General features: G+C 51.0%; 1 protein-coding gene across 1 annotated transcript in view; it reads right to left on the bottom strand.

The window, feature by feature from the left end:
• Positions 1 to 18729, bottom strand: part of TBC1D22A (TBC1 domain family member 22A) — a 214955-nt gene that overhangs the window by 127809 nt on the left and 68417 nt on the right. Inside the window, exons 5-6 of the mRNA XM_066358713.1 lie at positions 9356 to 9426; positions 350 to 478 (exon numbers count right to left, since the gene is read on the bottom strand). Coding sequence (XP_066214810.1) covers positions 350 to 478; positions 9356 to 9426 — 200 coding nt within the window. The remainder of the gene's footprint in view (positions 1 to 349; positions 479 to 9355; positions 9427 to 18729) is intronic.

The raw sequence follows: 18729 nt of genomic DNA, 5'->3' as shown, positions 1-18729 counted from the left end.
GTCAATGCAGACACATGTCCAGAGAAGCAGGCCTTCACTTCAGCAACATGAGTGGGGCGCCACTGAGAACCACGTCTTTGTGTGCTTTGTGTGTTTGCAGCACAAGCCACTTTGTATCCTCACCTCACACAGACATTGAGAGTTAAGTCTCAGAGAGCTGTTCTAACAGCCAACTCTGGGCGCACTGTGAATTATCCATCAATCATTTGTTTTTAAGATCATTTATTTGTTAGGAAATATAGATCTGTGACCCAATCAGGGACACGCAAGAGAAAACACTTCCCACTACGAGTCATCACCATGTAAAAGCCCATCAAGTGACACAAGAAGAAGGAAGAAGGGCCCCCACCTGTCTGTATGTGTCCTGGTGGACCTCGTCGTTCCGGGAGTCATAATAGTGCTCGACGAAAGCGAAGTACTCCTTCTGTTTCCTCCGCAGGGTGGCTGGTCTGCGGTCCACGTTGGCAGGAAGGTAGCCCTGGGGGGAGGACACGGACAAAGAGCAGGTGTGGTCAATGGGGAGGACGCAGACAAAGAGCAGGTGTGGTCAATGCTCACTCAAGGAGTCTCCCTGAGAAGACAGAGGTAATCAAGGCTCACCCCTTCAATGACACAGGAGGACAAGTGAGCGGTGAGGAGAGAGACAGACATAAAGACAGGCACACTGGCCACATGGCAGCCCCTGGCCCCTCGCAGCCGCAGGTGTCAGCCTGGACCCCGCAGCGGGCTCAGGTTCACCATGCACCTAAAGTGGGGGGCTCAGAGAGAAAGCCGCCTCCTCTCACAAGCCCCCCACACCACAAAGGAAGTAGAAGTCTTTACAGCCGCACACACAGCTATACATGTGTGTTCTGTCTGGCTGTTTAGACTCAGTGCTACACCTGAAAAATGCATTCACTTGGTAGCATGGAATAGTAGCTAACTGTCACTGTGCCACAACAGTCCCATGTAAAAACTCCAGTCTGCTGTGAGCAGCCATTTGAACTGTCCGCAGTTTTCACTAGAAACATTCCATACCTGCTTTCTAGCACCTGACATGCATTTCGTTGAGTCCATATCTGGGAGCATTATGCACATATACCTCTGATGGAGAAATTCCCAAAGCAATAATACACCCACAGCAAGTGTCTGATAATGCGCTACATCCTTGTAAACACTTGGCATTGTCAAACATTTTTATTTTAGCCCATGAGAGGGGTTTGCAGTGGCAATATCTATTAGAACGTAGGTTGTTGTTTTTTTTTTGGGGGGGGGGGTTCTGTTTTGGGATTTTTTCATTTTTCTGAAGTGAGAAGCAGGAAGGCAGAGAGACAGACTCCCGTGTGCGCCCAACCAGGATCCACCCAGCTTGCCCACTAGGAGGCAATGCTCTGCCCATCTGGGACGTTGCTCTGTTTTAATCGGAGCCATTCTAGTGCCTGAGGCCAAGGCCATGGGGCCATCCTCAGCGCCTGGGCCAACTTTGTTCCAATGGTGCCTTGGCTGCTGGAGGGGAAGAGAGAGATAGAGAGAAAGGAGAGGAGGGAGGGTGAAGAAGCAGATAGGTGCTTCTCCTGTGTGCCCTGACCTGGAATCAAACCCAGGACATCCACACACTGGGCTGACACTCTACCACTGAGCCAACTGGCCAGGGCTAGAACATAGTTTTAACTGAATGTCCCAGAAAACTAATGGATGTTGCCATGTGTCCTCATCTGTGAGATTTCTAAACAAGAGAGGTCCCCTTTTCCTAACTGATTCGTGGGCACCCGTTATACAGTCTGCATGTGAGTCCCGCTACAAATGCTTCTCCTCCTTGTGGCACAGTGACAGTTAGCTACTAATCCCTGTGGTTTGCCTTTCCTCCCTACTTATGTTGTCTTTGTTGGAGAGAAGTTCCTAAAGTTAATGCAGCCCAATATAGTCATCTTTGCGACTGGTCCCTTCTATGTGTCTTCTAAGAAAGTTTCCCTTCTCCAACATTCCGTGCTTGCAGGTTTCACTTTGGAATCAGGCCACATTCTCGTAGTCATTAAGTATGGGCTTCAGGGGTCAGTAAACCATTGCCCATCGCCCACTGTATAAATAAAATCTTGCTAGGACACTTCCTGTGTCTCTGTCTTCGTGCAGCTGCTGTGCACAAGAGTGGTCAAGTCAAGCAGTCATGAGGCAGACCCTGTGACCCAATACAGTGTGGGAAGCCCTGCTTTAACACACTGGTCCCGAAGGCTACCAGCCTTCCCTCACGTGCATTTATGTGTATATGAACCATGTGCAACCGTCCCTGCTTCTGAACACTGACAACCTGCACTTGTGCAGGACTGTGAAACACAGGGCACAACGTCTGACTTTTCCCTGAGGAAGTCCTGCTGGTGAAGTGCAAGGTCAGGGGCATGCTTGATATACTTGAGGGTCCCAATGCCTACTTCCCATCAGCTCCATCAGGAGATGTGTACAGCCTAGAAGCCCTGTCCCAGGTATAGCACCACCACCTGCGAGGAACACGCACACTAGCACGCTCAATGAATTACAGCAGGTTGGAGGAAAGCTGCCCTCCATCAGAGCAGTCCAGCTGGAAAAGCCACAGACAGGGGAAAGATGGGGCTGCTGCCGCCCAAGCCCTCATTTCTGCCCAATGAGAGAATGCTAGGACTCCACAAAGCAGGCCCTGCCCCCAGCTCTAACGGCAGCAGGGACACTGCCCACCAAGGGCCCCTGTGTGTCAGGTGTGGCTCCTGCACCTCCTGCTCTCTGCTCTCCATCTGAAGCCTGCAGTGCCCCCACTGGGTCCTGAGCCCTTCCCTGCGCAGTCTCGAGGGCAGAGGGGCTACTCAGTCCCCAAGTAAGCCATGTCTTCCTCCAGCTAGAGGTGGCTCAGAGGCAAGCGTGCAGGACCACGGCATCAACCACACCAGCTTTGATCTCCTGCTATTTCAAGTCTCTGTGGTCTCTGTACAATAAAATGACCTGTGTTCATACCTTCTCTCTGTTCTAACTGCCACGGGCATAGGCTAAGGATGAGCAGGGACAGCCCTCACAGGCGTCCAACTTCACAGAGTTGGCCCCGTGGAGTTCAGAGGGCCGACACAAGCCCACTCACAGAAGAAGACATGCTCGGGAACCCAGTCACACGCCCAGAGTCACGGGGCCTGATGGCAGACAGAAGGCAAGGCCTGGCCACAGCAACCGCAGCTCCTGTCCTGAGAGCCTACCCTTTCCAGGGCCTGTGATTCGGTTCACAGAAACCCAGGGAACAAATCACATACACACAACCACAGTGTTCACTGACTCCGCTCTGAGACTATCTCAGACCCTGGACTCGGCCCGGGGGTACAGAGACACTGAACAGTTGTCTGCTGGAGGACACAGACCCCACTGCCCTCCTTTCTCCACACTACGGACAGAGACCCTATGGACATGCAATATCAGATGACCTTAACAGGACTCCCAGAAATGCTCCAGCGGCTTCTACACGCTCCTGCCCGGGCCTCAGGGCCCTGCCTGGCGTGGCCCTTCCATTCATCTGGCCATCTGCTGAGACTCACTCCTCTCGGTGAAAGGTAGGAAACCCACTCCCCCCAGCGAGTCCAGCCACAGCCTGCTAGTCTACATAATGTTTTAAGGGAACACAGCTGTGAGCAGTCATTATATGGGGAATTCTTCCTGCTGCAAAGGAAAAGCTGATCAGCTGCAACAGAGACTGTTGAAGCCAAAAAGCCCAATATTGTCACTGCCCAGACCCCTCTCCCTCAGGGCTGTGCTCAGGGCATGAGGAGCCAGGGCAGCCCTTCCACAACAGAGCCCTCTTTAGGGCCCTTCCTCTGTGCACTCAGCACCCAAACAACATTTCTGCCTGTTACTGCTGCTCAGCCCCCTCCCTGCAGAGCTCAGCTCCATGGTGGGCGACTAGTCTGCACTGCAACCCAAGGCACATAGGGTGCTGGGATCAAAGAAGGAATGAGATTGGCATGCTCCTCCATACACACCTACATGGCCAATTCCCACCCCTCCTCCAAGTCCCTGCTCAAATGTCAGCACTCTACCAGTCTTAAAACAGCAACTGCATCCATCCTACTGCCCCAGTCTTTTCCGCGGCCCTTACCACCTCTGCGGGACTGGAGGACACACTGGCAAGGGAACACAAGCTCCAGGAGGGCGGGACATTCAGCCCTCGGTTCACAGATCCCGCCCAAGGACTCAGACATGACTTCACACTCAGCAGAGACTCAGTGAGCACTTGTTCAAGGACAGAGTGATGTCGACAGAACCCGAGCAGGGCACAGCCCTGCGGCCCAGGGCGGAAGTGGTCTGGGCTACGCTGGGGAACGTCAGTGGTAGTTAGCATCCTTCTCTGGGCTGGGTTTGGTTTTGACGTGGAGAAGGTGGAGGTGGGCAGGGAGAGACAATGCGAACGCCCTAGGGAAGGCCACATGCCTCATAGAGCACACAGGGCAGCACACCCGGATCAGCACCAGACTCAAGCTTCCAGCTGCAAACTTCCATCAGAGCGGTGGGGCCACCAAGCGGCAAGGTGGGAACAGCATGCACTGACCACACGCAGTGACACCAGGGTTCTGAGTGAACAGGACAGCACTCAGAAACTCCCTGTTTCCCAAATTTTAACCTAACTCACTGAGACAGAAATCCTAAAGGCAAGTATGTCCTAACGGGAACACCCACGCTAAAAGCCCCCATCCTCCCAACACTCCCGCTCCCAAGGAAAACACACACATGCAACTTGAGGCCTTTAGATAATTAAGCAAGACTAGGCATTATGCAAATGAGATATATCCAAGTATGCGATGAATATTAAATGACAGAACTACAGGAAACTTAATTGTGGTATTAGCATGCTATAAAAACACTAATCATAAATGTCAAACAATGCGTGCACAGACTGATGGGAACTGTCCCAGGGACACAAACACTCCCGCAGCCCCACGCGCAGACCCGGCTCAGTAAGTGGGGAGAAGGAAAACAAACTGACTATCACTTATTGGTTCCAACCATTCTCTTCACTCGCATAAATGTTAACTGTTCGACTGGGTTTTGTTTGGTGTTTCTAAAGTCAGTATTTTAAAAAGAACCACAAACAGGATTTTCCACAGAGCTAATTTTTGCAAAGTTCCTGCCATGCCTGCTCGGGACTTAAATGTAAGCAGAGCTGATGTTGGGTCAGTGGTACATCTAGACTGGAGCTCACATTAGCGCTCCACAAACAAGACCAGCCCCTCATCTCCGTCAGCACCCCTCCTCGTCGATTAAGAACGTCTCTTCCACAAACCACCGCCCGAGTAGATGGCAATCATGACCGTATCAGGGAAAGAGGTTTTAGTTCTCCAGGTCTCGAAATAGGTTCATATTCAAGTACAGCTTTGGTTATTTGTCCTTTTAAACAGACAAATGACAGATTCTTCTCGATCCTGGGTTCAGTGCTGAAGCTCACAATCCTGGACACAGAAGGGGTGGGACAAAGCACCCCACCCACCCACAGCTGAGCCCCGGGGACAACAGGGTCTCCAGGAGTCACGCCCAGCCCACCGCCTGCCCAAGCACCTGAGTGCAGGTGCGCGGCCTCCACTGTCTCCCAGACGGCTAGGGGATACCCCGCCCTATTCCACCTGGAGCCCGAGTGCCTTGAGCAGCAGTCCCCTAGCAGGGTCCCCCAGCAGACCGAGCCCCCACATCAATATTTCTCAAGCTCCACAGGTGACACAAATGGGTACTCAGAATGAAAAACAAAGTCAGAAGAGCAGCCCTGAAGCTGCCACCTCTTTGCTGCCCCGTCCCCATCCAGCCCTGGGTAGGGGCACGGAGGAGCCCATGTCACAGCACGGTGTGGTCGGCAGAAACCCCGATGCCACAGCCCACCTGAGACTACAATCTGCTGCAACAGATAGGATAGAGGAGGGTGATCCTGCTGAAACCCTTACTCCGAGAACGCCTGAGAGGCAGCTGACTGGGCAGACCCTTCCCTGTGGGCCTGAAGTGCCTGTTGGGCTCCTCCCCCCGCTTTCTAGGACACCCTGTGACCCACACCTGCAAAGGGCCTCTGAGGGCAGACGCCTGAGAAACACCTGCTCAATTAGGTGCGTGATCAGCATCCTTCACTATGCTCCCCAGTCAGTGATGACAGAAAGCTACTCCCACTGACTGCCTGCATAACCAGAGGCCAGGAGAGAGGCCACGCACAAGCCCCTGGGTCAGCAATGAGAGGAGCGAGGATGGCCCCAGTGCTGACTTCCCTCCTCCTGTCCACACCTACATGTGACTAGCAGCCCGCAGCCCAGTGGTTCCCTTCCTGAGCCCCCTTATGCTGTGGCATACACCACGGTGCAGAACACATGCACACAGGCCGTGTCCCTGCACAGCCTAGAGCCTTGGAAGGCGGGGACACATCACCGCCACCAGCACAGGCCGGAGCAAGAGAAGGCAGAATGAGCTCACACTCCCTGAAGGACAACTGAGTGCGGTTCCAAAGAACCACGCCGGTATCCTGTGCCAGCTGCTGGTCCGAGGCCCACACCTGTGGGCTCCGACTCCTCTGCCCTCCCCAGCTTGCCCCGTTGCAGCTCCAGTGTCCTTGCAAGCGATGCTAGGGCATAGCCTGCTCACACACCCAGCACCCTGGGCACAAAGGACCCTGCTCCTGAGTTCTGTGCCCATGCACGCTGCACCCAGGGCCAGCGCTTCCATGGGCTCTCTCACATGTGCACACAGGAGGTGCCAAAAAAATGTGTACAGAACAAGTGAAAAAGCAACTGGAGAGAAAACAGAGTGTGCAGTACACCGGGGGCTCAGACACCTGAGGGACAGGCTCCGTCCGTGCAGTATGGCCCCAGGTCCATCCTGAGGAGACAGAGACGGGCAGGAACCCCTTCCTGTCCTACAGGCACCATGCAGGACAGGGACTTGGTCGTTTCCCCTTTGCTGCTATTGCCCTGCACCCAGCCGCGTACAAGACAGAGAAGGGGCTCAATAAACTCTGACTGGATGACAGTAAACATGAACCAAATGTGAGGTCAGTTGGCAACGGGGGAAGGTCACGTGAGGAACCACGCCCGGGAACTTTGGCTGGAACTGCCCACACCCATGCACGCCAAAAGAAACGTCCCAGGAGTCCTTTGAAAAAGAACGACTGTCTGTCAGCCAATGAAATTTCGCCACATCATATCAACCTGACCACCCTACCGACCCTGTAAATTACCCCCCAGTGGAAGAATCCGCGAGGCTTCTCTGGCCCCATCTCGCAGACTAGAGAACCTCATCCAGGATGCACTCTACTAAATAAAGCTTTTACTAAATCCACATTTGGTGGCTAAGTCCTTCTTTCTTCCTCAGCAAAGAAAACACCTTACACCAACCAAGGAAATTTTCAAGAGGCTCCTGGCTCTACTCTTCCAGAAACGCAGCCTCCTCACCCCCCAGTGTGTGCAGGACGCACCAGGAGCACGTGCCCAGCCCCTGCGCACTGGCCTCTCCGGTCCCCTGCGACCCATGGCTTCCCACCCCCTACCCCATCTAGTAGTAACTCAGCCATGGCTCCTGCTCAGGCACCCTCCTCGCTGTGCCCAATCATATGTCCGCCCACCTCCAGCACCCAGGGAACACCATCGCTTCTCTGGCAACCTTCAAGATGCAGAGGAGCACCCCAGCTCCGCCACAGGCCTGGCCTGACGCCCACGTGAGTGTGCACTGTCTGGAACCGCCCTCCCTTTCCTAGTGCTCCCCTCTGGAAGGATGAGCTTCCCTCACAGACCTAACACTTGTTTTTCACTCATCTCTCAGCCCGACCCCAGGAGATGTCTAGAACTGTCACTTCTCTCCCTCCCTCCCATGACCCACTATCCCAGACCCTAGGAGTACCTTCCCTCCCTAGGGCTTTGTCCCCACTTCCCACACAGCTGTGCCCCTCACTCACACTCCTACCTGTGTCCTGTGCCTCCCACAAGGACGTGGCCCCCACTGCACTGCACCCCTGACCAAACCTGACACTTCCTGGTGGCAGGGCTAGTGTCTCATTCACGTCAGTCTCGGGCCAAGGCCCTGTTATCAGCTAGAATAGATGAGCCCAAGTGCTGAGAATACGTGGACTGTCCTCCCCTGCATTGCCAGGACTCCTGGTCACAAGCTCTGCCCACTGCTGCCCTCCCTCCCATCGAAGCAGCAAAGTGGCACCTCTGGCATCTCCCCCTCTGCTCCTCTGCCCCTCAAGGCCCAGATGGTCCATTTCCCAAACTGATCCCTGGAAAGCACCTAGAGGATCTAAACTATGACCCACAGAGACTGGACACTGAAGGAAAAAAAACAGGACAGTCATCCACTGAGACCTGCCCATGGATGGAGCACACCCTCAATAAACTGAATCGCAATAGAAGGTCCTAACGGTATTTTCCCCAAAACATCCCACACTTCACTCTGAAAAGCCCACAACCTACCTTAGAGAACATTTGGCAAACTGGACAGAAACACTTAAACACATACACACATACACACTCTCTCTCTCTCTCTCAAGCAACTGCAGCAGGTCTAATTTCAAAGACAGGAGAATATTTAATCAATAAATATTCACAGTGCAAGGCTGTATCTGAATTTAGGATTACGAGGTAGGTACTAAGCTGCAAATTTATTAAGACTTGTTAGCAAGAAAGTCTTTTAAATACTAAAAGTCAGAACCAATTTAGAGCAAACACTTAGAGTCTCCTACTGACTTGGCTTCAAAAGTATAAAAAAGGAAGAGGGGAAAGCTGTCTATGAACAGCTCCCTGTCCAGCAGGGCCGCGCTCATGGCCGCAGCAGCCAGGTAAGTAGGAGACTGCCACGCACCGCCCTCCTCCAGAACCCCTCCCTCATCGCAGAGGCGAACCACAGAGCATCAGTCTGCTCCCCTCACACGTCACTAAGAGTAAAAAGAAAGCGCAAACGCATGTCCTTGTCACTGAGCCATCAGAGCTGACACCATCTTTTACGCTGGGACCTTCACATCCCAGATTTAAAAACCTTACACAGATTTTTTTTAAAACAATAAAGTCAGAGAAAAGGAATAGAACTGCCATAATTGCTACTTATCACTTTCTCCAGCCTTGCCACACCAAGCGTGACATGAAGCAAAGGAGGGAAAGTGTTATCTCAGCCCAGACAAAGGCCTGCATCATGGCAAGACCAGGCACCACCGGGCCACAGGTGACCAGACACACTCCTGGCTGACGAGTGCATTTGTTCTCACAGGAGGGTGGACAGGTGGAAGGGCGTCCTCACAGGAGGGCGGACGGTCGGGCAGGGAAGCGTCCTCACAGGAAGGCCGACGGTCGGGAAGCGGGGGTGTCCTCACAAGAGGAGAGCAGCGCTGGGCAGCCCAGGTGGATGAGACACTTACTGAGAGGAGCTTCCACGTGATAGGACGAACCGGCTTGGGGATCCCGGACCAGCTCAGCTTCCGCAGTTCCTCTGTTGGCAGAGAAGAGACAGGGAGAACAGGGTTACAACCAGTGAGCCAGACCCCCGTGTGCTGGCATCCCCACCAGCTCTCTCAGGGCAGGGCGTCCACGGGTGAATCCTGGTGAACCTAAACAATGAACTCAGGACTGATGTCTCAGGATCCAAGAGATGTCACCACCCCATTCAAACAGCTCAACGGCCCCTGTTCATATGTAAATAGCATAGAGGACATGTTTGGACACTCACCCCGAGCAACCCCAGCACAACCCTGGGACACACGGGCACCAGAGGGTGCGACTGCCTCCCCTGTCCCCCCTTCCCTGCCCCTGCCTTCTCTGCTTTTCTCTCTCCTAAGTGCCATCTCCCCAGCTGAACACCCTCATGAGCCATGTTCATCCTTCTGCCTGCCCACCCTCACCACTACTGTTCATGACTGCTATACGATGGGTTTCGTCAGGACTGGCGCTGAGAGAAGCCATGTCATGGAGAGGGGCCTGCAAGCACACAGCACTGGTTAGGGTGTGGCCACCTACACAGACCACGGACCACAGTCTTCAAGGAGACTCTCCGCACCAGTCCGTGCAGCCTGCGCGAGTACCAACAGATGGCCTGGTCACCAAGGGCAGGGCTGGCCAGAGACAGAGGAAGTGAACTCCAAGCCTCCTGGAAACAGAAGAGGGCATAGCAGGGGACGGAGGGACAAAGGTAAGGGCCTCTGAATCCTGTCTAACCTTCATTGTTGCCTTGAGTGTCCCACTCATTCCCTGAAAGGCTAGAAAATGCATTTCAGCATGTAGGCATATCAACACCCAGTCACCCCCACTGAAATTGGAGTAATTATTTCTTTCCTTTAAGTTAGGAATCTACTATTAGGTTCTTCTCCTAACAACTCGGAGCTGATGATTAATACTAGGAATAAAAGAAATGATTAAAGAGGCAACTTTGGTAATATAATCAACAAAAAAAAAACAGAGTCCTGACATCTAATCTTTTTCCAATTACTAAAGTCTAAGCAAAATAAGTAGAGAATAATTGGGCAGTTCTAGCAATAACATGCATTTTATAGCTATCTCAGAAAATATCAAATCTTCCTCAGTTCCCTAAGGACATATGAAAAGCAGGAACCTGATATCTGAACACCAGGAACTCAGTGTTCACCAGCTGTGACCCCTGCGCCTGTCCTGCTGGAGTCTGGAGTACGGTTTATGAAAAGAGCCGGGAGAAACCTCAGGTGTAAATGCTCCATGGACCTGTGTCCTCAGGAAGAGACTCACAAGTTGGGTCGGCACAGGTGGTAAGAGCTGAAGTGCTGAGCGTAAGCTGTGACACTGACAGGACCTTCCCTGTATGTGTCTCTCTGGTCCTCAGGGCGGCCTGAGCTCAGAGGACTGTGACCCCACTAGGAAAGCTGGGAAGCGAATCAGAAAGGACAGCTGTCTCTGGACCAGGTGGCACAGCAGCACAGTGCCCTTCCATTGCAGGGTCTTTCTACTCTATAAACTGCCATTATTAAAAGGCTTTGTCGTACAGACCAACCTCACTGATGAAAACAAACAAAAGGGTCCACAAAGGATCCCAGCATCCAAAACAGAAGCAGGTGCTCCAGGAGCAGCAAACAAGTAGGACATAACCCACAGCAAAAACACACGGCTCCAAATCAGCAACCCTGTAGCTTAGTAGGGGCAAAAGCCGCAGGGCCATTCTGATAGGTGCCAGGTACAGACTGGCCCAATGGTGGCCCAAGGGCCACCCGCCCCCTTCCACCTCTGTACTACTATTCAGTGTGCACAGGGAGAGCTGAACCCGCCCACCTCACTGCAACGGTGGGCCTGGTTGGCTGGTATAGCACTACGCCCCGCCTCTACCAGTGACTGATTAGACAACGCTCCTCGACCCTATCCCGCACTAGCGGAGAAGACAGCAAACTGGCTGGGGCTTCTGAGAAGGCCCTCCTCACTCTTCAGTTCTTTTGCAGGCAACATTCTCCTGCTTGCTCTGAAAGGGGCTCGAGTCAGATGTGAGACTGGAGGCGGCTACAGCCATTAAGAACCAGACCAGCCTAAGGTGAAGCTGACAAAGAGAGGCAGGAAGAACCAGGAAACAGCAGGACCCAGGGCCCTGAGTTCAGCAAGATGGCTAGATACAGGAACATTCAAAAGTCAGCAGCTTTTCTATACCAGCAAGAGTCAACAGAAAATGCTATAGGCGTAAGCTTAACAAGACATAGACAACAGCACAGGAAAAAAAACAAGGTCTCACTTAAAGATGGACGAACCAAAACAGGAAAACAGCAGGCCCAGGGACGCGAGCAAGCTTTCTACATGCTTCATGAAGTTTACATTGAAATCTTTCACCCATCTTTTTATTAGGTTGCTCATAACGTTGTTACTGATTTGTGGGTTCATTTCTAATGATGGATCTTGCTTCTGATTCTGGGTCATATTTCCCGGTTTCACACTGCATGTGGTTACTTTTTTCCTGAACACCAAGTGTGCTGGGTATCGGTTTACAGCCTCTCTGATGAGGGAACAGGGTCTTAAACTGTCTCCTTGGCCGACTGGCATGATATGATCCTTCCAACAGAGGCTAGAGGGACAGTCCAGGAGAAAGGGGTTTTCTCATACGCCTCACCAGGCTCCCACAGAGTGCTGCTTCTCCAGTGCTCAGGGCCTCGGCCAGCATGGGTCCTCACCTGTCTTCGGCACTGGTCTCTGGAGGACATTCTCCCCAGGGCTTGTGTCCTACACACAAATGGGTAATGTTCCAGGTCCCGGTTCCAATGGCCAGCAAAACCCAGCAGCCAGCGCCTGTGTGAGCTCTGAGAACTCTTGCCACTCACTGCTTCCTGGTGAGTCTTTCCCCTGCTCGTGGCATTTCTCCATTGTGAACAGATGGGCACTCCGCCCAGGGCTGAAGAAGACCCTCAGCAGACATCTGGGCTCTGTCTCCAAGTGCTCTCCTCTCCAGCACCCTGCCCCACACCTTCAGTCTCAGCATCCCCAACCCCTTTCTGGACTCAACTCAGCAAGACTCCCTATGTGGCGGCCTGGACACTTCCTCCACCAGTAAGTGGGAGCAAAGGTAGGGCTCAGCTGTTCACCTCCCTTCTCTCAGGGCCGCATCCTGCACTGCCTGCAATCCACGACTGAAAGCAGCTGCTTCACATACTTGGTCTGGTTTCTGGTGTTCACAATAGGACAGCAGTTCTCGTGCCAGTTAATCCTTCACAGGCTGGAGCAAAAGTCAATGCGCTAACTTATTTTTAAAGACTTTTTGTCTATTTTCATTAGAGACATTGGTCTCTAGCTCCTTTTTCTTAGTTTCTTTATGAGGTTTGGGGATCGAGAGTGTGTTGCCTTAATAACAGGAGCTGAGAGGCAGTTTCGTCTCCTCTCTTTCCTAAAAGAGCCTTTGGAGAATGGGTGTTATTCCTTCTTCTGCTTCCTCTTGTAATGGTTTTATTAGGTCCTGCCTTTCAAAGTATACATCCATCTACCAGATGTTCTTGCATTTACTGGCATGGAATTGTAAATAATATCCCTGTTACTTTCTGTCTGTGGGCTCTGTAGTACTGCTTCCTTATTCATTTCTGGCCCTGGCAACCTGTCTTCTCTTTTTTATTTTCTATTGAACAAGTGTAACTAGAGGTCTGTTGATCTTTCCAGGGAACTAATTTTAGATTTTGTTGATTCTTGCCTCCATTATCCATTTTCCAGTTTACTGATTTCCATTCCTATTCACTTCCCTTCTTTGACAGGGTTTTGCTTGCTTTTCTAGCTTAAGGTGGAACCCCTGATCACTGACCTGAAGCCTTTCTTCTTTTCTCACACAGACACTGAAGGTACAAAACTTCCCTCCGTGTACTGTGTCAGTTGCATCACACTAATTCTGACATGTTGTCATCATTCAGTTCAAAGTAATTTCAAATTTTCCTTGTGACTTCTTTGCTCCATAAGTTATTTACAGCACAGAAATACAATGACAAAAATTTCCAAATATTTGAGGCTCTCATTTTTACTCTGATTTCTAATTTATAGCACTTAGATGAACTTGGTGACATTTCAGCCCTTTGATATCTATTATGACTTATTCTGGGCAGAGCAGGTGCTTCACCTGGTGAATGTGCCGTTATGTCCTCAACGTGAATGTGTACTGTTCAGGTGGTGGGTGTGGAATTCTGTAAGTCCCCTAGATCCAGGGGGCTGGCAGTGCTGCTCCTAGCTTTCATCTCTCTACAAATTCTTAAATATGCATATTTTATCAACTGCTCAGGAGGGGTATTCAAATTTCTGCCTCTGGTTGTGAGTTTGTTCCTCTCTTTACTGCTGTCAATGTTTGCTTCATGCATTATGAACCTATATTACTAGGTGCACACATTTAGAAAAGATAGTATCTACTTAATGAGTTGAACCTTTTATCATTATGAAACATCCCACTGTCTCTAATAAAACTCTTTGTCTTGCTGTTTATTTTTTCTGACATTATTATAAGCACGAGAGTTTTCTTATGATTAATGTTTGCATGGCATATCTCTTCGCCCCTTTTTATTTCAGCTGCCAGAGTCTTTGTGTTTAAAGCTCGTATTTGGCTTCCCTTTTCGGCTTCCCATCCTGTTCTTCTTGGAATCAGACAGAAGAATCACCGATCCCCTAAGAGACAAAACTCAAATGAAAGAAATTTTAATAAGCTGAAAATAAATGAGAAATAAATAACTTTTCTTCTACGACAGATTTGTTTTCTAAAAAATAAAATTTCAAAATATTTTCATGAAAACGATATTGAGAACACAATTCCATGTTCATCTGTACTGTGGAGGCTGAACTTCTCAATAAAATTCCCACTGGGGAAATAGTCATAGCAGACACTCCGTGATCAAAGGGAGCAGAGAGGCTGCACAGGACAGAGGAGTCAACACTGGACCTGGGTTTGAGGCCGAGCACAGCCAGCAAAAGTCTGCATGGCCATGGACAGTCCTCTTAATCTCTCTGGAGCTCGCCTCCTCCCCAAACACAGGACAAATAAAAAACACCTGCCTCACTTAGTCACAGAGTTTTCCCAGTGAACAAAGTGATAGTACAGAGCGTCTGTACACTGTGACACACTATGATATGCAAGAACAAGGCTCTGTCACGCTTACTGGTACAATTAGCACACTCTGTGAACCCGACTCGTAAAGCAAGTAGGACTCATTCGTCCTAATTGGATGTAAATTATCACATTTGAAACTGAACCAGAAATCTGACACAAAATGGTGTATAAAAAGGACTCATAATTATAAGCACTTTTTTTTGTATTTTTCTGAAGTGAGAAGTGGGGAGGTAGAGAGGCAGACTCCTACATGTGCCCAATCAGGATCCACCCAGCATGCCCAGTAGGAGGCGATGCTCTGCCCATCGGAGATGTTGCTCCATTGCAACTGGAGCGATTCTAGCGCCTGAGGTGGAGGCCATGGAGCCATCCTCAGGGCCCAGGCCAATTTTTGCTCCAATGGAGCCTTGGCTACAGGAGGGGAAGAAAGAGACAGAGAGAAAGGAGAGAAAGCGGAGAGGAGGAAGGGTGGAGAAGCAGGTGGGCACTTCTCCTGTGTGCCCTGGCCAGGAATCAAACCCGGGACATCCACACACCAGGCCAACGCTCTACTGCTGAGCCAACCAGCCAGGGCAGCACCTTTTTTTTCCCCCTGAAAAGCCAGGAACAATGGAAATATCAACCCATAACTTAAGCTTTTTTTTTCTAACACTCCATCTCTTTTTAACTGGTTTTAATTCTGATCTTCTGAAACTTTATAGCAACAAAACCTGAGAAAAACACTGAACAAAAGTAAGAAATGCACGTACATTACGACCACCTAGGCTTCCACAAGAACAGGAACTAAATAAAGGCTGAGCGGCCTGGGAAGGATCTATGCAATACGCACATCTCTCATCCCCACACAGGACGTCTCCGCAATCAGCACGGGACCAGCATTACTGAGCGCCCTGTGGGCTGCCTCTGGAGCCGCAGCCACTCAACACTGCCCATCGCACCCACCTGTCCATCCAGTCAATGACATGGGTCCCACACTGGCCCCGACCAGGAACGAGCTGGCCTCAGCAGGTCCAATCAGACCCAGCCCCTACCCTCCCGAGGTTCATGTGCAAGCCCGAGTGAAGAGTGTTCTTCGGGAAAGGTGCGAGGTGACACACAGAGCAGCGGGGCCTCTCCTCTGAAGAAGGGACGTCAGGGAAGAGTCCCAGGGATCTGCTGCTTGGGAAGCACGCTAATGCCCAGTGACACCTCGTCAACGGACATTCTCCTACACTTCATCAACACACTACAAACAAGGACAGGGCCAACAGGATGTGTCGACAAACACCCAAAGGACTGACAGAAGGAACGAGAAGAGTGGAGGAGAAGGTGACACCCACTGCCTGTGGAGGGGCGGTCAGGAGGCACAGACCAGAGGACCAGCGGTCCTGGAGGCAGCACACCACGCCCCAGGTGAGCACCTGCAGGACCAACCTGAAGGTCACACCGCCCAAGTACTCGTGGTTCAGTCGTGACCCACAGTCACAGCTGTAACAGCACAAACAACAAATCCCAAGTCCCCAAAATTGTGATACTAATATGCTGAGCAGTGGAGAAAGAGGAGAGGGAGGGGCCTGGCCAGAGTGCAAGCCCTCCACTCCTGGAGCAGAAGGACATACCCAGGGCTGGACTGGGAAAGTCTGCAGACTGTGCAGAGGGCAGAGAGGTATAAAGGCAATACTCGAAGGATGCAGGGGTGCGGGAGGGTGGGGCAGGGAGCCCTGTTCCCAGCCTGCCTCCTGTGACTGCTGCAATCTCCCAGCTCCAAACAGCTGCTTAGCTCTGGCTACAAGAGGACAGGCCAGGTAAGGATGCCCCCGTGCCTGACCACTTTTCTGAGTAGCTCTGGAATTCTAAACTGATGACCCTTAACCGCTAGAATTAATAAAGTGTTGCAGCATAACTTCTGTAAGAGTAACTGTTTCTTGTATCTAAAAGTTTTTCCTTCAGGCAGCAAGACGTGTTTTTTAAAAGGCGTCAGAAATGGCAGAAAGGGACAAACACTCCTCTGGGGGCAGTGCTGAGCGGGAGCAGGAGGGGACGAGGAGGGGCAGCCAGAGCTCAGGGATGGAGGGCTGGCCAGGAAAGAGCTCACGGAAGGGGCATGGGAGCCTTAAAGGAGGTGAGGTCCACCAGACAGACAGAGACAGGAGAGGCGGCCCTCCTGTGGGGACATCTGATCCAAGCCCTGGAGGCTCAAGAAAAAGGCCTAGATAGACACAGGCAGGAACCCAGGCCAGTTCTGAATGACGGCAATGCCTTTCTTTTGTACAAAGAGAGCTCATAGGGCTCATGGGACTGTAATTAAACCTTAGCCAGGATGGAAGCACGGGTGGAGGGGGATGTTCAATCAGAGAGGGTACGTCTAGATGGGGCTACAAGGCCAGGAGACGCCCAGCAGGGAACAGCATCTGAGGATGCAACATCACAGGAAAGGAAGGGTGTCATAACCACACAAGAGGAGCTGGACCACTGGCTCCCACAGTCCTGAGTTCTGAAAAGGATGGGGCAAGGGGACCTAGAGTCTGTACCCTCTCTGCTTCTCAGACACAAACCTGCAAGTTCCAGCAAGGTCTGCAGCTTCTGGACTCTGGGTCCACCTCTACAGTTTACAATCCCAGAAGACAAATGTTTTAAAAAAATAAAAACAGAAATGCATTTTACTCTAGAAACTGTGCTACAATGAACTGCTAAGTCATTCAAACAAGATGACATAGATTTCTAAAAGTTAAGTACACTACCAGCTTCCAAATGTCCCTTCACCAAAAGAGACAGCTTGTGACAGTGATGCCGCCCCAAAAGAAGGCAGACTTACACCCAGCTGCCCATCACAGCACTCGGTCACCCCATTCGCTGCCACACAGAACACTGACATTCGACACAATAGCCCAATCACGCCCTCCTGTTGGCCACGAAGTCCGCGGGTGCTCCCAGATACTCGCCGGGCAGAGCAGGATCCTCCTTCACGTGGTCTCAGAACACGTCCCCAGGAAGCGCTGTATCTGCTCAGGGGGCTGGCTGTGCAGATCCATGGTGTTGAGTACTGACTTCACAAAGGGTTCTGGTAATCTCATTTTCCTTATCACCAGTGTTTGTTTTGCTTGATTTTGCTGGTTTCAGTAGAGTACTTAACTTAGATCACAAGTGGAATCCTTTTCCTCCTTCTACTTTTATTTAGAATTTATTTCAGTGAACATATGAATTCATTCACAGTGGGGAAAACAAGTCCTATTAAAATATTAGCTGCTTTGTCAACAAGGCCAGGAAAAGGACGGCACCCTCCACCGGGGAGGTGCCCTGCTTCTCCTCAGCCTCCTATCTGGAATGTTCCAGGCTACCTCTTCCAAGAAGCCCTACCTGGCTAGGCCAGCCTTGAAGGCAGGTGCTCCCTGGCGGGCAAGCATCTTGAAGGGCTCAGGCACCCAGAAGGAAGACCAGGGGTGCGCTTGCCAGAGGCTGAGCTCCCACAACATGCCTGCCACACGGCGCTCAGCCAGCTGGGTGAGACCTGAGACACGCAGGGACTGCAGCATGTGAGGGAACTGCCTGGCCACCCGAAGCCAGCTTCCCTGCTGCCCCTCACTCTAATCTGGTCCTCGTGGCTGCCAGTATTAAGTGTCAAGAGTCTTGGATATCAATAATAAAAGACAAATAACCAAATGATCTTAATTAACCTGTCTTCAAAGAAGATACACAAACAGCCAGTCAGCACCTGAAAAGATGTTCAACACCTTTAGCCTTCAGGGAAATCAAACCACAGGGAAGAGCCACTTTGCACCCACTCACAAGGCTCCAACCACAGAAGTGGAACACTGGAACCCTCACCCAGGGCTGCAATCCCCATGAAGCAGCCTGGCAGGTCCTCAAAACATTAAACACAGAGTTACCATGTGACCCAGTGATTCCATTCCTGGGTACCTACCTAAGAGAAATAAGAATGTCCACACAAACACCTGTACACAACTGTTCATGATGCACTACTTATAAGAGCCAAAAAGTGGAAACGTTCCAAATGCCCATAAACTAATAAAATGGATACATAAAACGTGACTCATCTAAACAATAGAACATTATTCATAAAAAAAAAAAAAAGACCAAAGGATGCACGCTACAACATAGGTGAACCTTGAAGACATCACGCTACGTGAAAGAAACCAGCCACAAAAAGACCTGTGTCTGGTTCCTTTTATAGGAAATTTCCAGAAGAGGCAAATCTGCAGGGACAGAAAGTAGATTCCTGGTTGT

The sequence above is a fragment of the Saccopteryx leptura genome, chromosome 1 (genome assembly GCF_036850995.1).
Source record: "Saccopteryx leptura isolate mSacLep1 chromosome 1, mSacLep1_pri_phased_curated, whole genome shotgun sequence".
In the NCBI taxonomy this organism is placed as follows: Eukaryota; Metazoa; Chordata; class Mammalia; order Chiroptera; family Emballonuridae; genus Saccopteryx; species Saccopteryx leptura.
Note: the sequence above shows the minus strand (reverse complement) of the source record. Positions and strands in the feature narration are given on the sequence as shown.